The sequence below is a fragment of the Barbus barbus genome, assembly GCF_936440315.1.
Source record: "Barbus barbus genome assembly, chromosome: 23".
NCBI classification, from domain to species: domain Eukaryota; kingdom Metazoa; phylum Chordata; class Actinopteri; order Cypriniformes; family Cyprinidae; genus Barbus; species Barbus barbus.
In genome coordinates, this window is record NC_136751.1 from 9,856,417 (window position 1) to 9,876,775 (window position 20,359).

Consider the following 20,359-nt stretch of genomic DNA (forward strand, 5'->3'; position numbering starts at 1 on the left):
CCGGTTTCCAGCCTTCTCCAACACACCTGCCTAGTCATCCTGAAGGCCTTGATTAGCTGCTGTTATCTGATGTTATCTAGAGCTAAACTTGGAGGAAGGTGGACTTCCAGGACCAGTATTGGACACCCCTGACACATATGCTGAAATTAAGCATAATTTACACTGTATTTACGCCATATATACAAAAAAATGTTTGGAAACATGAAGCAATAATTTGCGATAATGCTAAAAATGTCACTTTGAATACAGTGAAATGCAAGCAGATGAGCTTTCTGCAGTAGAAACATTGTTTTGTATATTTCACACCTCCAGCCTCGCTGTCTTTTGTTAACCGCAAGGCACTTTCAGTATACTTTTGACAGACTTCCTCTTTTCTTCTCTGTATTTGCGTTTGATGTTCTATGATGAGTCTCAACCGATATCTACAGTTTGCATGGATTTGGTAGGATGCAGTGGGTTTTTTTTTTACTTTCATTCATCCAACCAACCATTAATTGTCAGCTGTTATATGAACAGCATTAATGACAAGAATCTAGAGGCATAACCGTGTGCTTTCATAACACCTGCCTTTTGTAAACACGAGAAGGGAAGCATTGTAACCGAAAAAGCTCTGTTATTTGGTTATGCTTCTAGTTTCACATTGTCTTCTGATCTTTTCCCCTCATGTATTCTTCACCTACATGTGTGATAGCGCCCTCTGGGGGTTGTGTTTGACTACACTGAGCACACATACTTATTTTCTCATTTCGTGTGGCTGTACCGAACCACATAGCGTAAGTATGAATAGAAACCAGCTAAGTGAGCACTTCCTGTTCAGGCTGTAGCTATAAGGCAGTCACACAACAGACCACACGTGCGCTCAAGCAACCGTCAGTTACATATTGTTCAATCTCATGACGACCTCAGCTCACATAGAGAGTGTACTTTGATTTGCCTATCCGCCCTAGTCAAACACAGCCTTATCCCTGCATATGCAAATAGGCATGCTGGGTAATGTTCAGGGCAGGCGGTGACGGGCGTCCCCGGCTCACAGCTGTTATCTGATGTTATCTTTGACACCAGATCGGCCTCGACATGTTGCAGCATTCAGCATCCGTGACCTGGAAACCAAACCTTTTAACTGTCACCACCTTCGTATCAGACTCAGTAGTCTTGTGTGTCACTCAAACATGCCAGAGAAATCATGTTTTCAAGGGTGAATTTGATATGGTGTAATACAACAGTAAAAAGAAGCTTATTTCTATAAAGACAACATAATGCAGGATTGCACTGTTCAATTTGATAGAATCTTAAGCTGCCTTCATTACATTACATTTTCTCACGAAGGGCTTACAAGTTTTTTTTGTTTTGTTTTTTGTTTGTTTTTTTTTCAATCAGGGGATCATCATTTTGACCAAACTGTCTATGTCTTAAAGCAGATTCACAATGTTAAATGCAAGCTGTAAAGTACAGAAAAAATCTAAAACAAAGAGAGTTTCAGGAGACTTGCTTTTTGAGGAATGACACAAATGAAGAGACATTCATTCAGAAAATAAACAGATTTCATGTTGTTACATTGTGTTGTCTTTTGGTTGTCATGAGTTTTCAGGTGACATTGGATGGACGACTCAGTGGATTTGAGCTGCTGTGTGTGTGTGTGTGTGTGTGTGTGTGTGCATGTTTATGTGGTTTATGAGGACACAAATTTGTATAATGACATGGGTATGACAGAGGTATTACAATATGAAGGTGGTTTATGAGGACACTGCCTATGTCCCCGTAATTCAAAAGGCTTAAAAAACATACTAAATGGTGCACAAAGTCTCCTGTGAGGGCTAAGTTTAGGTGTAGGGTTGGTGTAGGGCAATAGCACACACAGTTTGTTCAGTATAAAAACCATTATGCCTATGGAGAGTCCCCATAAACCACAAAAACCAACGTGCGTGTGTGTGTGTGTGACTTTAGAGATACAGCAGCAGTTTTGGCCCCAGACACGAGTGTTGAGAACACAGCAGCAGTGTGTGACAGTAGCTGCAGTAATCCCTCTAGTGGCGAATCTGGCGATAAGACACAGCTAAACAAATGCAGCGGGAGCGGAACTGAAGCCGGAGATAAGACACACACTTGCCTGGACCTTGCCTTATCAGCCCAGAGTTCATACAACATAGCACTCTCTCTATCTGTGTTGTCCAGGTCTGTGACCATCTTGTCTTGGTGTGTAGCTTGTTGGAGGGCTCGAGGGTCAAACGGTGGGGTGAAACACCGGGGCAGTTTAGAAGAGTTTAAAGTCACTATATCACTTACGGCTCAGTCTCCGTAATGCCTTCGCTAGTCTACTGTCCTCAGCTGACAGGAAACCCTTAGGGGCCACAACAGTGGTGGCCCAAAATCCTGTACATCCACACAATGCACAAAAAGGCAGCATTCTTCACTCCCTGCAGTGCTCACACACTGTTGTTCTATTGCTGTCTTCAATAGGCTGTGTACATGGGGGACACACACACACACACAGGAGAAAGGCTTCATTATGAACCACCTGGAAGTGCCACAGCCAGCTGCCAGATCAGCTGAATGTCATATGGTGTGTATCTGTGTGTAAATCTGCACGGCTGAAGTAGCTCATGTATTTCTTTCTCTCTAGCAGCATTTATCAGTCCCATATCTGGTGATAGCAGAAAGCATGAGTAACTTTTCAGAATTGTCACATTACTCATAATTCAACTCTTTATCTACTGATCATGATGCACTTCTCTCTCATCACAGCTGTAATTTGACAATTGAACAAACTAGCACAGGAGAACTAGTACATTTTACAGTTTCTGCAATGTGTTTACATTCTTTTTCATGAGGCATGCATCAATGTGGTATCATTTGCATATTATTGTAGGCCAAAGTCTTTTTTTGTACAGTTTGCTGCATACTCTGTCTCTATCTACCAAAAAAAGGTCCTAGGCCTGGAAAAGAGACCCCTGCACTTGCAAGTATTGTAAATAAGGGTGAATGTGGTGAAATTATCTCATGTGTCGGTCAGCATATGAGCAGTCTGTTGCTGTCTGTCATAAAGATGAGTCTGCGTAGAGTTGCAGATAATGTTCTGTGGAAGGGGAGTGTTGTGTTGGTTTTGTGCAGACTGTAGTTTCCCTTTTGCTGTGTGTGTGTGTGTGTGTGTGTGCGTGGAGCTGTGTGCCATCTCATCTATTGACACTACAGTGATAAAACCAGTCATTCAGGGTCAAGCATGTGTTTGTATGTCTGTGTGTATATCCTCACACACTCTCCCCGAGGGCCATGTTAGTCTGAGTCACGCACACACATGGGTAATTCCAGATGAATGACAGTAGATAGCTCTGTCCTGCAGGTCTGGACTGCTTTAATGAGCTGATAGGCAAATCTGTTGCTGGTTAAAGATTAAACACTCTCCAGGGCAGCACACCTCTTATCTCAGCAGTAGGCCGCAGCATAGCGGAGCCACCGGAATTATTAGTGTTTACGCATGGTCAGGTCAGACGTGGGCTGCTCACTAGAGCCCTTGTGTGCTCTATGCCATGGCCTGTGTCTGTGATTGTGTCTAAAAGGCAGTGGCTCTACAGCATTCACATTATGGCACATCAGCAGATTAGTATAGATTCGTAAACACTGACATTTATCCATGCTCGTTCATAGGTGAAAACAATAAATAAATAAAAATAATAACAGACACTTTAATGATTCAGTACAGTCAGGATCAAGGAGTGTTTAAAACTCCTTGAGACTTTGAGCTGCTGGCTCAACATGTTTTTGTTGCATTTGTGGTATCTTTATCGTCTGATGAGATGTCCAGTCGAAACATCTACAGATGGTAGCTCTCTCTACTGAGCAGCACATGCCATAGTCACATCAGACACAGAATGTCACAGAATTTACAAATTTTGGATGATTAAAAAATAAAGTAGGGCTGTACAATAAATCAAATTGCAATATGCACTATAGTGTCTGTGAATATCAAAGCAAAAAAAAAAGAAAAAAAGACTGCTATTTTTTTCTGCACTTCTCTGTGTGAAAACGGCATAGTTTTGTCTTCTATGCATTCTCAAGCATGTGACGCTTGTGGTTTTTCAGTGTCTGCCATTTCACTATATGAGGACAGTCCACATGAACTTTATCTGCAGAGCTTCAGTAAGAGTTAATTTCACTAGCATTTCACCATTTTATTGGATAAAAACATTTGTCATATACACAAAGAAAAGGTCCTCATGAGAGCCCTTCAAAATAACATTTGGTTTAACTTGAAAATTTTTTGAAAAATGAATTACTTTTATACAGTGGAATGTACTCCTCAAAGTAATAATAATTATAAAATTACTAAATCTTTATCTTTTTCTTCCATAATTTTAACTGTAATCCTCTGCTGTGAAACACTTTGTTTGCCAAAATAATAAAAGGAATTGTTATATTTTAATTTGAATCTTAATTTAATTTAAATTGTTAATACTTGTATTTAATTATCACAATTTTAAAAATAAATGTTTAATAAATCATGAACCAAAAAAAACAGAGTTTCTGAGTAATCTCATATGGCCCTATTATTGTTAAAATATTAATCTTTTAGTAATTTTTATTCATTTGACATGCTTTTTGATTATTATAATTTAATTAAAAAGGAATCCACAAAAATTACAATGGAAAAATGGATTTTGGACAATAAAAATGGATTTCATTGTGTCCTTTTTTGGTTAAACATAAACTGATGTTAAATTGTGTCATGATTTCAATTTATTATACATTCTTTTTGATTACAAAAAATTTACTTAACCATTAAAGGGGTCATGAACTGAGAAACCAAAATTCCCTTGATCTTTTCAAATATAAGAAGTCATTGTGCTATAAAAACATCCTGTAAATTTCATAACTTATTACTTTGTTAGTCTAGAAACAGTTTATTGCTAGTCTGTCAAAACGAAAGCTTGTGGAATGTACAAATTTATGTCGTAATAGTGTATGGGGTTAGATCTCTAAAAATATAGAGGTCTTTGACCGAAAGGTTGCTACTTTTAAATTTGTGAATAAAGGGAGATTAACAGTGTGCAGATCTTTCTTCTATTTTTTCATGATACTCTTTGATTTTGCACCTGGCCAAGAGATTTTTGTATGTACGTAACTTGATCCTTCTTTTATATGGGGTTAGATCTCTGCCACAATTCTGCGTGCGAAAGATCACAATTTGAGCACGCAAAAGCGCATTTTGCATGTGCGCAAACTGAGTTTTGTGGAGAAATGTTCATCTCGCAAAGAAGAAAGTATTTTGAGCGCACAAAAATCAGTTTTGCATTTAAAGTAAGTTTTTGGATTGGTGCAGACCATCTCTTTTGCACGTGCAACGTTTCACTAGTTTGCTCCCCTGATACCCGTCCTCAGTGCTCTCTAAATGCTGATGGCTCACTTCCTCAACACAACCCAGCATGTTACAATATGCCATAATTCCAGCCAATCAGAGACGATTATGCAAAACGCCTTATAGTCAGGTGCCCATAATTATTATGCAGGTTTTCTTTTACAGATAAAATTAGCCAAAAAGGAGATTTAACTCAGACTGTAAGTCAAAAATGATAAATTCAGTGTTTCCCACAGGATTTTGTGAGACTTATGGCGACAGGTGACGTCACATTAATTAATTAATTAATTAATTAATTAATTAATACATTAAGACTACATGTTAACCAGGAATCACTCTCACTATACTCTTAAAATCCTGATTTATAATCACGACTTATAAAATCAATATGCATCTAACTTGCACTAAAAAGCTAAAAAATGTGGTGGTTTTGGCTGTATTACTGTTTTGTCTCATTCAGCGCACTGCCTGCGTCTGAGTAACAAACTATGAGCATATTAACAGACAAATTATGTTCATATTTAAAAGTCCAAACAGTCAGTAAGCGAGAGGTGGAAACGCTTGGAAAACGCTTGGAAACGCTGTTTTGTAACTGATTTATTGATGATTTTGCTGCGTTACGGCCAACTGAAAGCGCTGTTTCTCTGTCGCTCACAGCACAGAACAGACGCAGAGAGAGGCAACACTGCGCCAGGAGAGTCAGACCTCACGCTCGCAGGGCAGTACTGGAGACATCTTCCAACTGAACGATATGTTTTTTCAAAAAAGTCGCTAGATTTGTCAATATGTACCTGTTATGGGAAAAAAGCCACCAAAAGTGTCTGAAAGTTGCTAAATATTGTGCTAAAGTCGCGCTCGTGTGTATGAGACGCAGGAGCTGATGGCAGCGGCCGGTGGATATTGTTGCGGCCCGCCACAAATAAATCAACGTATGGGAAACACTGGAGATTGTCTGTGGGAGTGTCGACAATTCTTGAGCACACAGAACGAGCAGTACGAAATGTGTAGGGCGAGGGGAGATTTTCCACTAGTTAATCGATTGCGGATGGTTTCATTATCTCGGGCGGATAAAAAAAGTGTAAGAGATAATAATAGTAATAAAAACTAAAATGTGTCACCAAATATACTTGGGCGGCAGTTAATAAAGTCTATGTGTGAGAAACACTGAAATGCCCATGAGAAACATTCAAAATGGTGGAACTGGAAACTAAATGGTTCCTGGTAATTTCACACTTAATTCTTCACCTTACTTCCAAATTCTTTTGCAGGTAACATGCTTCTTTTCTTCTCCACATGTTTTTGACTGAGTCTGCTGATCCACTGAGCATTTTACTGTCCAGTGGTCATGCCTTAAAGGCGTCATATAATGCCATTTTTGTACAAGTTAATATGATTCTTTAGGGTCTAAATGAAAAGTTTGTAATATACTTTAATTAAAAATTCTCGTTAGTATTGTAAGAAAACACTAATTTTACCTGGTCAAAAACAGCTCTCTGTTCAGCACGCCATTTCAGTTCATGTGCCTTTAAATGTTAATGAGCTCTGCTCACCCTGCCCCCTCTGCTCTGTGGGGCGTGACACAACACACATGGAGTGTTGCCTTGACAACAGTTGAGGGTATCTTTTGGCGCCATGTCCAATTCTTCTGATGTGTCTAGCCTATACAAAAGCAAATAAGTGATCAGATATAGGGCTGTATACCTTGGAGAACCTGGCGATACGATACATACCTCGATACACAGGTCACGATTCGATACGTACCTCGATACAGAGCTGTCTCGATACGATTTGATACAATGTGACACGATTCGATACGATTCAATAAAAATACATGGGCCAGAGCCAATTAGTTAATGCTGAACACATTTACTCAACAAACAGAACTCTGCATTTTTCTTCAATTTATTGAAGACAAAAGTGCATTATAACAAAGTGCATTTTGCTTAAATATTTGCAACTTTAAGTGCTCTGATTAATTGTACACAAATTGTATTAATCTGGAAATTACCAACATTTAACTTTCCAAGGGTACAGTCTGAGCTCACACAAGCACAAAATCTTCTTCTTCTTATTCTTAACTTCTTATTAAATCTTCTTATAATTCTTTTTTGTGACACCATGTACTGCCATAACATATTTCACTATGAAATCACTTAAATGCTACATCTTGCTTTAACATTTTCCATGAGTTTTTTTAAACTCGCGGGCGCCGCTGCGCCCCCTAATGGCTGGGCGGAGTATCGATACTAAGGGCTAGAATGTCGATACTGTATCTTTTTTTATTATATCGGTATGTATCTAAGAATCGATATTTTGAGCACACCCCTAATCAGATAACATAACTTATGTTGTTATATTGGAAAACATAAATGAGAGTATTTGTAGTCTTGAATCATATGCATTTGCAGGATGTAAACAGTATTTTGCAGGTATTGTGTTAAAGTTACCATTCATCTTTATGCAGTTATAACTGTTACAACACATTTTTTTTTATTACTTATTAATCAGTAACAGACACCGTTATAAATCTACAAAAGTGAGCTTAATGTACTGTTACCACATTAACTTTACCTAGCGTACACAGTTTATAATAATACAATAACCATAACGCGTTGTTCATTACAAACGTGGAATTATGAATTATATTGAGAACGTCGTACATAGAAAACATGCCGTAATGAACACTTGATTTCACGTAATGAAAGTTAGTGTAAAATTTAGCCACATTCACGGTGAAACATGCAAGCGATTAGCAAAGATTAATATAAAGGTTAATAAAACGTTACACTCACTTCTTCTGGAGGTGCAGCAGGAACACGAATAGTTGGTACCGATCCTTTTTTCAGGAGCAGCTTCTTGGTAAAACCAGCTTTAAACTGACCCTCGTTTATAAAGCAGTCTGGTGAGAAATGATTCGCGCAAACATGAAAGAATTGAGGTCGATCTGGGGGACTATTCCCTTCGAAAACAAAACTCAGTGGTTCTGATTTAGGAACATCAGAACGACTGCTGTGTTCGTTATTACACCCAAGAACAGAACACCACGATCGCTTAGACGCCATTCTGCTCCAGTGTATAAACAATGGTGGACTATGATGACAGCTCGCTCAGGGCGAGTCTGTGTTGAAACGCTCCTGTCAATCAACAATCGTGGGAGGGGCCTCCGATCTTGTGACGTCACAAGACGAACAGCTCGATTTGAGACGGGAAAAGATATTAGGAGATTAAAAAAAAAAACACTGGATGGATTTTTATCATTATAGGATGGTTGTGTACAGGCACTGCCAACACACATCTCAGTACAATCAACTTGTAAAAGTGGATATAGCATTATATGACCCCTTTAACTTTGCAATTTCTAGTACTGCGTTAGTATTGCATCCATATCATGGACGTTTAATAATTTAAATAAGTTAAATCTCTTTTTTGGCTCATTTTATCTGTAAAAGAAAACCTGCTTAATATTTATGCATACCTGAATATAAGGTGTTCAGTGTTTCCCACAGGTTTGAAGGCAATGTGTGGTGGTCAGCCCGGGGGGGGGTTAGATGGGGGGGGGGGGGATTGAAGCAGCAAACATTCGGTGTAAGAGTAAAGAAACGACATAATTTATGATACGTTTATTTGATTCACAGCTGCTACATATAGTGTTTTGACCTCGACAACCCAACTAGGCTAGCCTACATTTTACCGCAAACTTGCGACTAGTTAACTTTCTAAAGAAGGCGCAATCGCGTTTGCTAAGGGTCGGGACTTACAGTAACATCAACACACTGAAACTATTGTATTCAGAATATAAAATATTTTATAGCACTTTTTAATCTGTGATTGTGTGTTAAAAGTGTTCACGAGATACCAACCTTTCGCCAGCCGTCTTCTCTCCACAGATGATCCAGACAGATGTGGTGTGCACGGAGGGGAGGGGCTGTGTGCGTGTGTGTGTGTGTGTGTGTGTGTGTGTGTGAGGGAGAGACGCGTGAGTAACAGAGAGATGAAGAGAGAGCAGGGAAAGGAAATGCAGTTGAACGAATTCGCTGCGTGTTTTAAATAGCATACAAAAGAATAACGAAACGCAATATGTGACGGTCGGTATTGATTTTTTTTTTTTTTTGGTCGGTGTTGAATCTGTGGCGGTCGGAATTTAATCTGTGGCGCACCGCCACAGATTCGTCTATGTGTGGGAAACACTGGTGTTTTTCACTTCCAGCCTTCACGAACAATTATATATCAGTTATAAATTAATAAATACAAGATTTGTAATAGTTATTAAGATTGATGTCATTTGGAATTGGTAAAATGTGCTTTTCTGATCAGAATATCAACTTGCATAATAAATATGCATGCACTGTATTTTTCCTCTTCCGTTCTCGTCGGTAATGCAGGGAATGTTGTGATTGGTTGTCAAGGCAGCCAATCAGAATTTAGCAGCCTTGTCTCTGATTGGCTGGAATTATGGCATATTGTAACGCTGGGTTGTGTTGAGCAAGTGAGCTGTCACCATTTAGAGAGCACTGAGGACGGACATCAGAGGAGCAAGCTAGTAAAACGTTGCACGTGCAAAAGAAAATAAGATTTTTGTGTGCTCAAAATATTTTATTCTATGCGAGACAAATATTTTCTCCACAAAACTCAGTTCACGCGCATGCAAAATGCACTTTTGCGTGCTAAAATATGATCTTTCACACGCAGAATTGTGGCAGAGATCTAACCCCATAATAGTGTGGCTAAACACCGCCTCTGCAGGAGAAGATCAACGTCTGCTTCTACATCGCTGCCTGTTTAGCCCCACCCACCGATTTGCGCATTTAGTGTAAATAATTAGAGGTTTGGTTTCTACACAGAAACCAAATTATAAAGATGGCTCATAAGATAACAAGATGCTGTGCAGTGCCAAGCTGTCTTTTCATTGCCTTCCTTCAGATCCTAACATTGGGAAATAGTGGATGAACTTTATTTTTAATAAAGTTCCAGACTAAGTCAGCAAGAACTCGGTCCTTTGTGCACCTCATTTTACCATGGATTCGTTTCAATGTAGATTCGTTTACAAACAAGGCACAATTCAACCCAGGATTTTCAGAAAGATTGAAACTAAAATAGGATGCTGTTCCGACTCTATTGAATCCGACTGTAATGTGTAAAGTGTGAGAACTGTTTTTATTACGTTTTGCTTTGTCCGGTGAAATTGAAATGGAAAAAGTAAAACTGATTTCATAGGGCCCTACGTCAGTGGTTCACAATCATGGTCCTGAAGTATACACAACACTGCATATTTTTGGTGTCTCTCTTATCTGACATACCCATTTAAGGTCTTGGAGTCTTTATGAATGAGCTGATCAGCAGAATCAGGTGTGTTTGATTAGGGATAGATCTAAAATGTGCAGTGTTGGGGGTACTCAGGACCGGAATTGGGAACTACTGCCCTATACGTATCGTAGTTTTTTAGGGATGAAGGAAATAAGGCTGTCAAAAATAGAAGTACATCGGTACCGTGTCAATACTACAGTGAAAAAAGTAATACTAGTCTGCATACCAGGCAAAAACCCACAAGTGTTGTGTGTAAGATACTTGTTTGAACGTGTGCAGCAAAATGAGCCATGTTGTTGAGTTGAGATCAGTTCCTCCCTCACCAAGTTGTGATCATCAACAGGAGGAAAGAGAATTGAGTCATTGTGGCCTACGGTGATGACTTCTAGACTTAAATTTAACCCTTCACGTCCTGCACACACCGCAACAAAAACACCTTGCCTTTATGTTGCCTGGTTGAAACTCATGAGTTTATTCAATAAATTAAATCAGTTGTGTTTCTGCATCTCTGGGTTTAGTGAGGTTGATTGTGATATCTGTGATCAGGCCCTGAAAAAGTCTATGTACCTTAATGAAAGTGTATCATGCTGTAGTCATTTATGTGCTTAAAAGAACAATAATCCATTGCTAAATGTGACAGATATTAGGGATGGCTCGATACCATCATTTTGGCTTTGGTACGATACTAAATCGATACCATAGGTGACAAATAACCAGCCTCAAAAGATGAGTGAATTTAAAACAATTTTATTAAAAAGAAAATAATAATAATTAAAAACAATTCTTATCTTGACTGTAACTGTAACAAAAAAACTACAGGGAACATAGGTTACATTTTGATGTTGGAGGGGAAAAAAATTGTGAATAAAGTTGTGAATAAGTTCAAATTAAATCTGAATTTATGAATGATGCACTCATCTGTCGATCTCTTAATTCTCTGAAAAGATCAGGATGCGCAAGCGACAAATGCTTAGCAAAATGTGATGTGTTGCCTCCTGTGACATGATTTATAGCAACGCTTGCATACAGGTGCAGAAAGGTCAGTTCATTCACCTTTATCATTTGTTTTGTATGCAAAGTAATGCCATATTTCACTTCTACTGTTCTCTTATTAATTTCAGGCGTGTTGATAGAGTTTCATCTGTTTGACCCATCGTGTTGTTCTGTTGTCACATTTACCAGTTGCACAGCAATTTGGGAAGCACTACAGATGCACTTCGCAACTGCAGCGTGTGAAATACCGAATTCAGCAAAATTATGACATTGTACCTTTTTAAATATAATATTGGTATTTTTCCAGTACCGGTATACCGCACATCCCTAACAAATATGTTGGCACTCTCCTGCAATAACATGATGGGTGTAAAATCGAGTGATTGCATTTATGTCGGAAAATTGCAATATAATGATAATATATTGGTCTACTGTAAGTAGTATTAGCAGTTGTGATAAAATAGTGGTAGGTGGTGTGTATCCACCCTAATTTGCAAAGCTTTTTTAATTTTTTTTACAATTGTTCAAAGTTTCAGATAAACAGAACTAGTTACTGCGGATTGGACCATTTCCAAACAAGATGCTTAATCAGTAGTGCAAGGAAGTAATTTTACATGTTACAGCATCTTATGGAAAAAAACTGGTCACCCATATGTGGGCGCTTATAAGTGTGATATGAGTATAGTAATAATAGCTTTTTGTTCCTATCACTCCAAAACAAATGGCACCTATAGCAGCTGATTCATGGCCCCTTCCTATATGAAACACAAACAGGGATGCATGCATTTTCTTTTAGGATTAAAATGCTTGTATCGCTAAAAAGTTTTGCTTTGTGTGTACTGCCCATTAGTACTTGTTCTCATCTGTCTTGCTGTTTATATAGGGGGTGGAGCACAGATGTGCCTTTGCGAGTGCGAGACATGGGGGAAAGAGATTGTTGTAGTGGAAGAGCATGTCAGAACATGCCACCACCTCTGGATCAGGATCTTCCTAAACACACAGAAAGAGGGAGAGAAGGACAGGGCATCCCCCTCCCCCTGTCTCTCTCTCTGTGTTATCTCAGAGGGGCAGAGGAATTATGGGTGGAGAGGAGGAGGGTCATGTGATATTGCAGCAGCTGCTACACTGAACGTTTCACTTGACGAAAAGGGATTGGGTTATTTTTTTATATTTTTTTTTTCTGAAAGAGCGACAGTTTGTGAACCAAGTAAACAGAAACAGACAGACTGTGTGTGCGTGTGTGTGTGACATTAATGTAAAGGTGTTGAGATTGTGTGCTAGTGTGTTGGAGACTCCCATCATGCATCGGTGAGCTGGAATGTGAACACAGTAGCGCTGTACATCTGTGCTGTGTGAAGTGTCAGTCTGAGGATCAGCGTTTCATTGCTACTGCTGCTGTTGTTTATTTCATTATTAATTGCTCTGAGCAGTTAGTGTGTAGTGCAGTGGGTGAACAGGTCCTCAGCGAGCTCCTCTATATGTCTGTTTGTCTGTCTCTCTCACCCGTTTGTACTGAAATGGCAGTGGATCTGTGATCAGCTTTAAGAACCGGCCTATGTTTCTACTGCTGTGAAAGAAAAAGAGGCTGATTGATCACTGATTGTTACTGCATATCCTGCCCACAAACAAACATGGAGCCTCTTGGTCATTGTTTTGTTTGAAAATTTTACACATTTATTAACTTTTATACTTTGTTTTATTCATTTTAAAACATCTAAAGCTGCCAATGGTGTTTTTTGTTTTCTTGCTTATTTGTACTGGATCTCTGTTGACATCCGCAAAAAGCATTTCTCACACAAGCACTGTTTTTAGGGTTGTGATTGTCAACTAGTTGATTAGTGAGCTTGACTACATATTAGATGGATGTCTAGGCCAGTGTTTGCCAACCTTTTTTCTGTCAAGCGGCACTGTTTTGATATGTAAAAAAATCCCACGGCACACCACTATGCATAAAAAAGAACAATTTTTTTTTCAATAATTAAACATTGTGTCATCAGAGTTGGTATTTTGGCTTTATATTTGATCAGACACTTGCACTTAATTTCTGAAATCATACTCAAATGGAGTTAACAAGGTTTTTGATGATCGAATGATGGACATCTGTGTTTTTGTCCATCATTAGAACAGCCGCATCTGAGGGAGTTAATTAATTGCATTACGTTTTCATCAGTTTGCACGTTATAAAGTTTATTGTAGCTATATGGGCGCTCAGTTTCTCTTGTTGTTTAATACATTTGTCCAATATCTCACGATATAAAAGACGGCACAGTGGTTGAGAAACACTGTTCTAGGCCCCTGTAGTTTTTGAATTTTATTTTAATATCAAAATTTTAATTCTAAATTATTACATTTTAGTATGCATTAGTACTACATGTCTGTCTGAGGCCTGTGTTCCTCTATTCTTAAGCTGGACGCACACTACGATTTTTAATAGTCCTTTACGATTGTTGCTTGTCAAACTGTACGAACATGATGATCATGTCAAACTGTGGGATCTCAGTTGTCATTAATGTCAGACTGTACAATAGTCAAGATGTGTTGAAAACGGGTGCGCACAAGAAAACTTTGTTTGAGTTTTACATGCATTACACGCATTCATGATGTTGGCTATCATGAAAATATATTAATAGCAGCGTATTTAATACGAATAGTGTAAGCAGCACTACACACCCACATGAAAACAGCGCTGCAACCGGTGTTTATTATAGCAAAGGCAACATATCATATGAATTCCGTGAATGGAGAACAGGAGCGCCGGAGTTTATGTTATGTGGTTAAGAGAAAACTCTAGCATTAATTCTAGCATTAATTAATCAAAATGCTGCTGCCAGACTTTTGACTCGTACAAAGAAGAGAGAGAGAATTACTCCAGTCTTGGTTTCTTTACACTGGTTGCCTGTAGAATTTAGAATTGAATTTAAGGTTTTGTTGATGGTTTTTAAAGCGCTGCATGGCATTTCCCCAAAATATATTGCTTTTAATTTCTTATCAAAATTCAAGAAACTTGAGATCTTCAAAGCAGATGATTCTTTATGTTCCAAAAACGAGATTAAAATCTAAGGGTGATAGGGCCTTTTCAGTGGCTGCTCCCCGTTTATGGAACCCTCTCCCAATGCATATTAAATCTTCCCCATCTGTGGATGCTTTCAAGTCTAGATTGAAAAATCTTACCTTTTTAGTAGAGCTTTTGCAGTCGATTAGAGGGATCAAGTTTTACATTTTAATGTTGAATTTTGTTGAATTGTTGTTGAATTTTGTTTTCGTGACTATACATGATGCTGGAAAGCACTTTGGTCAACGGCAGTTGTTTTAAATGTGCTATAGAAATAAAATTTGTATTGTATTGTAATTCTGACCATGGCTTGTCTTGAAAAACAAAGACAGTTTGACATTCGTCATAGGAGACATCACACTGTAGGTCTGTGCGCCAAATCTTCTAATGCTGTCAGAATTTCATCGGGGTTAAAATTTGATCGCGAAGGCCATTAATGGGCTGTCAGTGAACATGTCAAACCAGCAATCAAAGACTATGGATTTTAGCCAAGGATTATAGGAATCTTTTAGGATTTTAAAAATTTGTTTCAGGTGACCAAATCATGGCCAAAATCGCACAGTGTGAGCTGGGTTTTAGTCCAGATTTAACCCATCACTCGGTGTATGGATTATAAAAATAGTTATTCTGTGTTTTATGTGTAAATGACAAAGATACAGCATGTTTAATCTGTTGATGATGTTTCATGTTTTGGTACGTACTTTGAGTATATGTGTGTGTGTGTGTGTGTGTGTGTGTGTGTGTCTGTGAATGCTGGTAGACAGACAAGCTGACCTTGGGCATAATCTTTGACCTCTTCTTCTTCACCTCTGTCCTGCAGCTGTTAGGGTCAGTCAGTGTTTTTTTGTGTCAGGCTGTTTATGTCCTCAATGAGTCAACCCGTCAGTGTTGGGGTCCATGTATCCTGTTTATTGCTTCTAATATCTCACTCTGTTTCTCTGTCTTCTTCAGGCATGAGCCATGAGCCAAAGTCACCATCATTAGGCATGATTTCCACAGCGACCCGCACCACGGCGACAGTCAGTCCCCTCACCCCATCTCCCCTCAGCAGTTCTATTGTGCCCAATGGCAGTCCTGCATCTCAGTCCGCCCACTCGGGATTTGCTGCCGCTCTCCGCAAGCTGGCCAAGCAGGCAGAGGAACCCAGAGGTAAGCTGTGACCCCCTGACATTTGATCCCTGACCCATGTGTCAGTGCTCCAATGCCACAGATGTACCCTGGGTGTCGTCCCTTTTTTGCTATGATAATGACCCTTTAGTGGAATTCAAACTGGACTGAATGAAATCTGCTTTTCCTTGCAAGTCTTGGCCATGCTGGACCACAGTGTTTACTATGGCATTATCTCAACCGGGTCAGTAGTTCATGGCTCAGGTCATGATCCAATTTTGTTGGCTCCGAGGGGCCCCATTGAGATTGAGTGAAATAACTGTATACTGAGCTAAAAAGTGAATTCTGCTACTTCTAATACTATGTATTATCATATTTGGAAAAAGGTCTGAGCAGGCTACTTTGTTAGATGAAGTACACCCATCCCTTAACACTACACATCTTGGCTGTGCCCAAATGCTGAAAAATGCTGCCTCCACTGGCAAGCATATGGAGGTAGGAAGGCAAGGCATGTCCGAATCCAATGATCATGTCACATCATGTCTGCTGAGATACGTTCATCTGATTTTTGAAGGCAGCTTAAAAGTATCAGGTCAGGTTGTTGTTGGTTGCTTGTGTCGCTGGTTTCCAAACTCTTGATTTCTCCATGCCCTTTGTTTTTGCTATAGCTCTAATTGACTTCCTCTTTTCTTTTAGCATCCAAATTGCTTACTTTTCTCTCAAAGTTAGCTCCCTCATCTTCATCCTGGTTTGTGTGTGTGTCATCATCGAATGCAAGATTCAGAATACAGAAGTAATGGAAATAACTGATACGACACATTCCCTGCTTTTAATACCTGAAGAATTAATGCAACAGGACACAGCTGATCACTTAGACCTGTGAGGCAACTCTTTCAATACTTATGCTCACATCAGATAGGGGGATGAAACCCTAAAAGTGCTGATCTTCTTAGCTGGTAAAACATCTATGTGTTGAATCACCCAACATAATATAGCCTATGATATTTACCATCTGAATCTAACCATGTCATGTCAACAAATGGAAAAGTCAGCGATCTATTAATTATCATGTTAATTACTGCGGTCTATTAATTATCATGCTAATTTGTGCGCCTTTAGCCCCAACAGCAGAGGCGCTTTTTACCCCAAATACCATACTTTTACATAGTCTTTCATTATTTAAAAACTGTTGCTTTAATTATCTTAAAACTGAAAATCATATACTTTGTCTCAAAATACATGCGTTAATTTTAGCGATTCTTATTTGCTACTTACAAGAAACAACATTTTAAAAACATAAAATATTATATCAAGAAAGCACAGAATCAACTTTGCGCTGCTACCCTCGAGCTCGTCAAAGATCGGATAAATATACACGTGCATCTTGAAAAGCGGATGTTTTGGAAAGTGCTAAGCCATGTTTTTGTGCCATCTAGTGGTTTAGATGAAATAATATCAAAGGCGCCTTTTACCCCGGGTCAGCTTTAGCCCCGTTGTACCCTACTATAGAAATGTAATATTCACCTAGTTATCCCCAAAGCACACTCTATTTTGTCATTAAACTCTTGACTTTAAGATCATTAAACTATTATGATTTCTCAGAAGTATACCTGAAATTGTTTCCGGGAGGTATGCTGCATGCAAAGTCATTATCTGATAGGGCAACAAGGCATATGCTTTTGGACACAGCCGTTGTATGCCGACCTAATCAGAAACATCTGATTCAAATGGTCAGACAGTGGCTAAGTCAGTGACTACTGCCAACTGTTTGGTTACCAACATTCTTCAAAATACAGAAAAGCTCTCATACAGAACAACTTGAGGGTGAGTAAATGATAACAGATTTTTCATTTTTGGGTGAACAATCCATTTAACTTTTGGAGTTTAAGGAAGTAACCCGTTTGGGCCAGATGCTACTGCATTACTGTGTGCCCACAGAGAGTGGCATTTTCTACAGATATCATGTGTGTCTGTGTTCACACGGAATGGCGTTTGTGTATGTAGCCTGAAGAAGGTACACACACATATTCTCTACATGGTGCTCAGCTGTGTTTGTAGACAGTGTCTCAGCAGGGAAGCAGTCTTTAAGAGTCTGCCAGAATACCACATGCTTCCTGTCTTCTCCTGCTTGTCCCCTAGTGCAGGGGTTTTCAACCTGTGGGGCAACCAAACTCTATTTGGTTGACCATATTGTCTCTTCCTTTATGAGTGGTTGGGTGGTTCTTGGTCAAGATAAACTGCAGTGTGGAAACGTTATGCTGATGCTCAGCACTAGCACTCAGCTAGCTGTGTTTCATCACCTGTGTTAACTCTGCCTTCTGTTTCTCTTTCTCATCGTGTCTGTATCTGTAGCCCATCTGTGGGTGGCATTTAAAAACAGACAGTTGATGCACATTATGATTAGGTCACTCTCACTGTTAAAAACAGCTCTAGAAACGCCTCTTCCCAGTGTCTGTCTGATTCGTCTCCAGTCCAGACAGCTGTAGGTGGGCCGCAGGAGCTTACAGACTGGTCCAGTGAAATGGGTGAGTGATAGTGATCTGAATAATTGCAGGTCAGGTGTAGGCTGACATCCAGTTTCCCAAAACTTTATTTCAGTTGCTGAGGCAAGATAGTGTGTGATAAAATAAACATACAGTTCCCGCTGTGAGATTTCCTGTTCAAAACTAGAAAAATTGAATTAATAAATCAATAAATCTGAATGAATGTAAAATAAATATGTATACTGCACAAACTAAATGATAAATACCTAAATACCTAACCTACCTAAAACAAAAACCTAAAAAAAGTACATTTGCGAGGCATCTTTTTTATTTTTATTTGACCAAAACACCAAATCTGAAATTAAAGTTTGCATTTAGCCATAAAACTGAAATTTCAAAATGTAATAATCAGTAAATTAATCAAATTTATTTAATTGACACTCAAGTAAAAAACTGAGTTGTAGACAAAGATTTAAATTCTTTATTTTTAATTCTTGATTTTATTTTTTAATTTACTAATGTGTTCATTCAATTAGTAATAATAATTTATTGGATTTATATTTGAAATATATTTATTTACATTTGTTTTACAATTAGTTATTTCTGTAAGTATGTGTATTTATTCTTTAGTTGTTTTCATAGTTGTTTTATCTGCATTTCACAGTTATATTTCCTCCTCCAATATGATAATCAGAAGTGGTCCATTTAACCCTGTTGCCTATACACAAAATTGGATTACAAATGCCATTTATTTCCATTACATTATTATAAAACCATTTATTTCTGAGATAATTGGATACAATGTCAATGTCAAATGTTTATGTTTGCATACTAGACAATATTAGGGCTTTCCTGTAGCTCAAATAGTAGAGCATGGCGCTAGCAACGCCAAGGTCATGGGTTCGATTCCCAGGGAAAGCAAGAGCTGATAAAATGTAAAAACTGTAACTTGAATGCAATGTAAGTCACTTTGGATAAAAGCGTCTGCTAAATGCGTAAATGTAAATTAGAAAAAAAAGTTGCAGTATGCAGTACACAAGTATTAATTTCTGAACAAGGCCAATCTGTCTCTCTCACAGCAGGTGTGGTGTGTGTGATTAATTAACTGCTGCATGTGGACTTGGATATTAAAGGGCTCATCCTTTATCCAGAAGAGACAGAGACACAGGAGTAGAGGGGAGGAGGAAGTCTCTAGTTCTGGTTGAGAAGAGAGAGCGGCAGACGTGGCCCTGGGGGTAGGGGTACCCTGTTTTTTTTGTGTGGCCTTCCATCTGTAGAAACAGGCTGCATACATAACACAAGCTCATCGTCACACTCACATAAGTGATGGTGGCTCTGTTCCACAAACTGGTGACAATTTAAAGCATCATAGTTAGTGGTCAACCGATAATGTTTTTTTTGACTGACGAAGCCGATATCTTGGAAAGCAGGTGCCCGATGGCCGATATAGAGCCGATATAATTTTATTTAATGTTAATTAATATTTAAGAAATTTGAAATCATTTGAAAATGGATTAAAAAATAAATGTTTAAAATAAACATACTTATACTTTAGATCAGTGGTTCTCAAACGTTTTACAGCGGCGTACCCCCTGAGGCATTTAACATTCTTCTGCATACCCCCTCTCTTCCACTTAGACCGCAGTCACGCCTTTTCTATTAAAGGACAATATTTGCCCCCTTAAACTGATTTACAGGTGCATTTTTTATAGAGACTGACCGATTGCAATTTTCTTGGCCGATTCTGATTTCCGATTTTTTTGGAAGTGTGACCTGCCGATGGTTTCCATTTTTTGCCGATTCCGATTTTCTTTCTAAGAACTATAATTATATATAAGACAGCATATATAAACAAAAATCTATGAAAATTTCAATTCACATAATAAAATAAATTATTAAACATTACCATTCCCCCAATTTGGACTAAATTACAGATTTTCACTCACTTATACAAATCAGAATGAGCTTTATTGGCCAAGTATGTTTACACATACGAGGAATTTGTTATAGTGACAGAAGCTCTACAGTGCAACAGAAAGACAGTAATAGGACAGGACATAGATATTAAAA

General features: G+C 38.6%; 1 protein-coding gene across 2 annotated transcripts in view; it reads left to right on the plus strand.

The window, feature by feature from the left end:
• The window catches only part of LOC306842657 (genetic suppressor element 1-like), a 212,116-nt gene that overhangs the window by 155,779 nt on the left and 35,978 nt on the right, over positions 1-20,359 (plus strand). For both annotated transcript variants that reach the window (XM_079373625.1, XM_079373626.1), the window contains exon 3: positions 15,651-15,848. In XM_079373625.1, the coding sequence (XP_079229751.1) occupies positions 15,651-15,848 (198 nt within the window). The remainder of the gene's footprint in view (positions 1-15,650; positions 15,849-20,359) is intronic.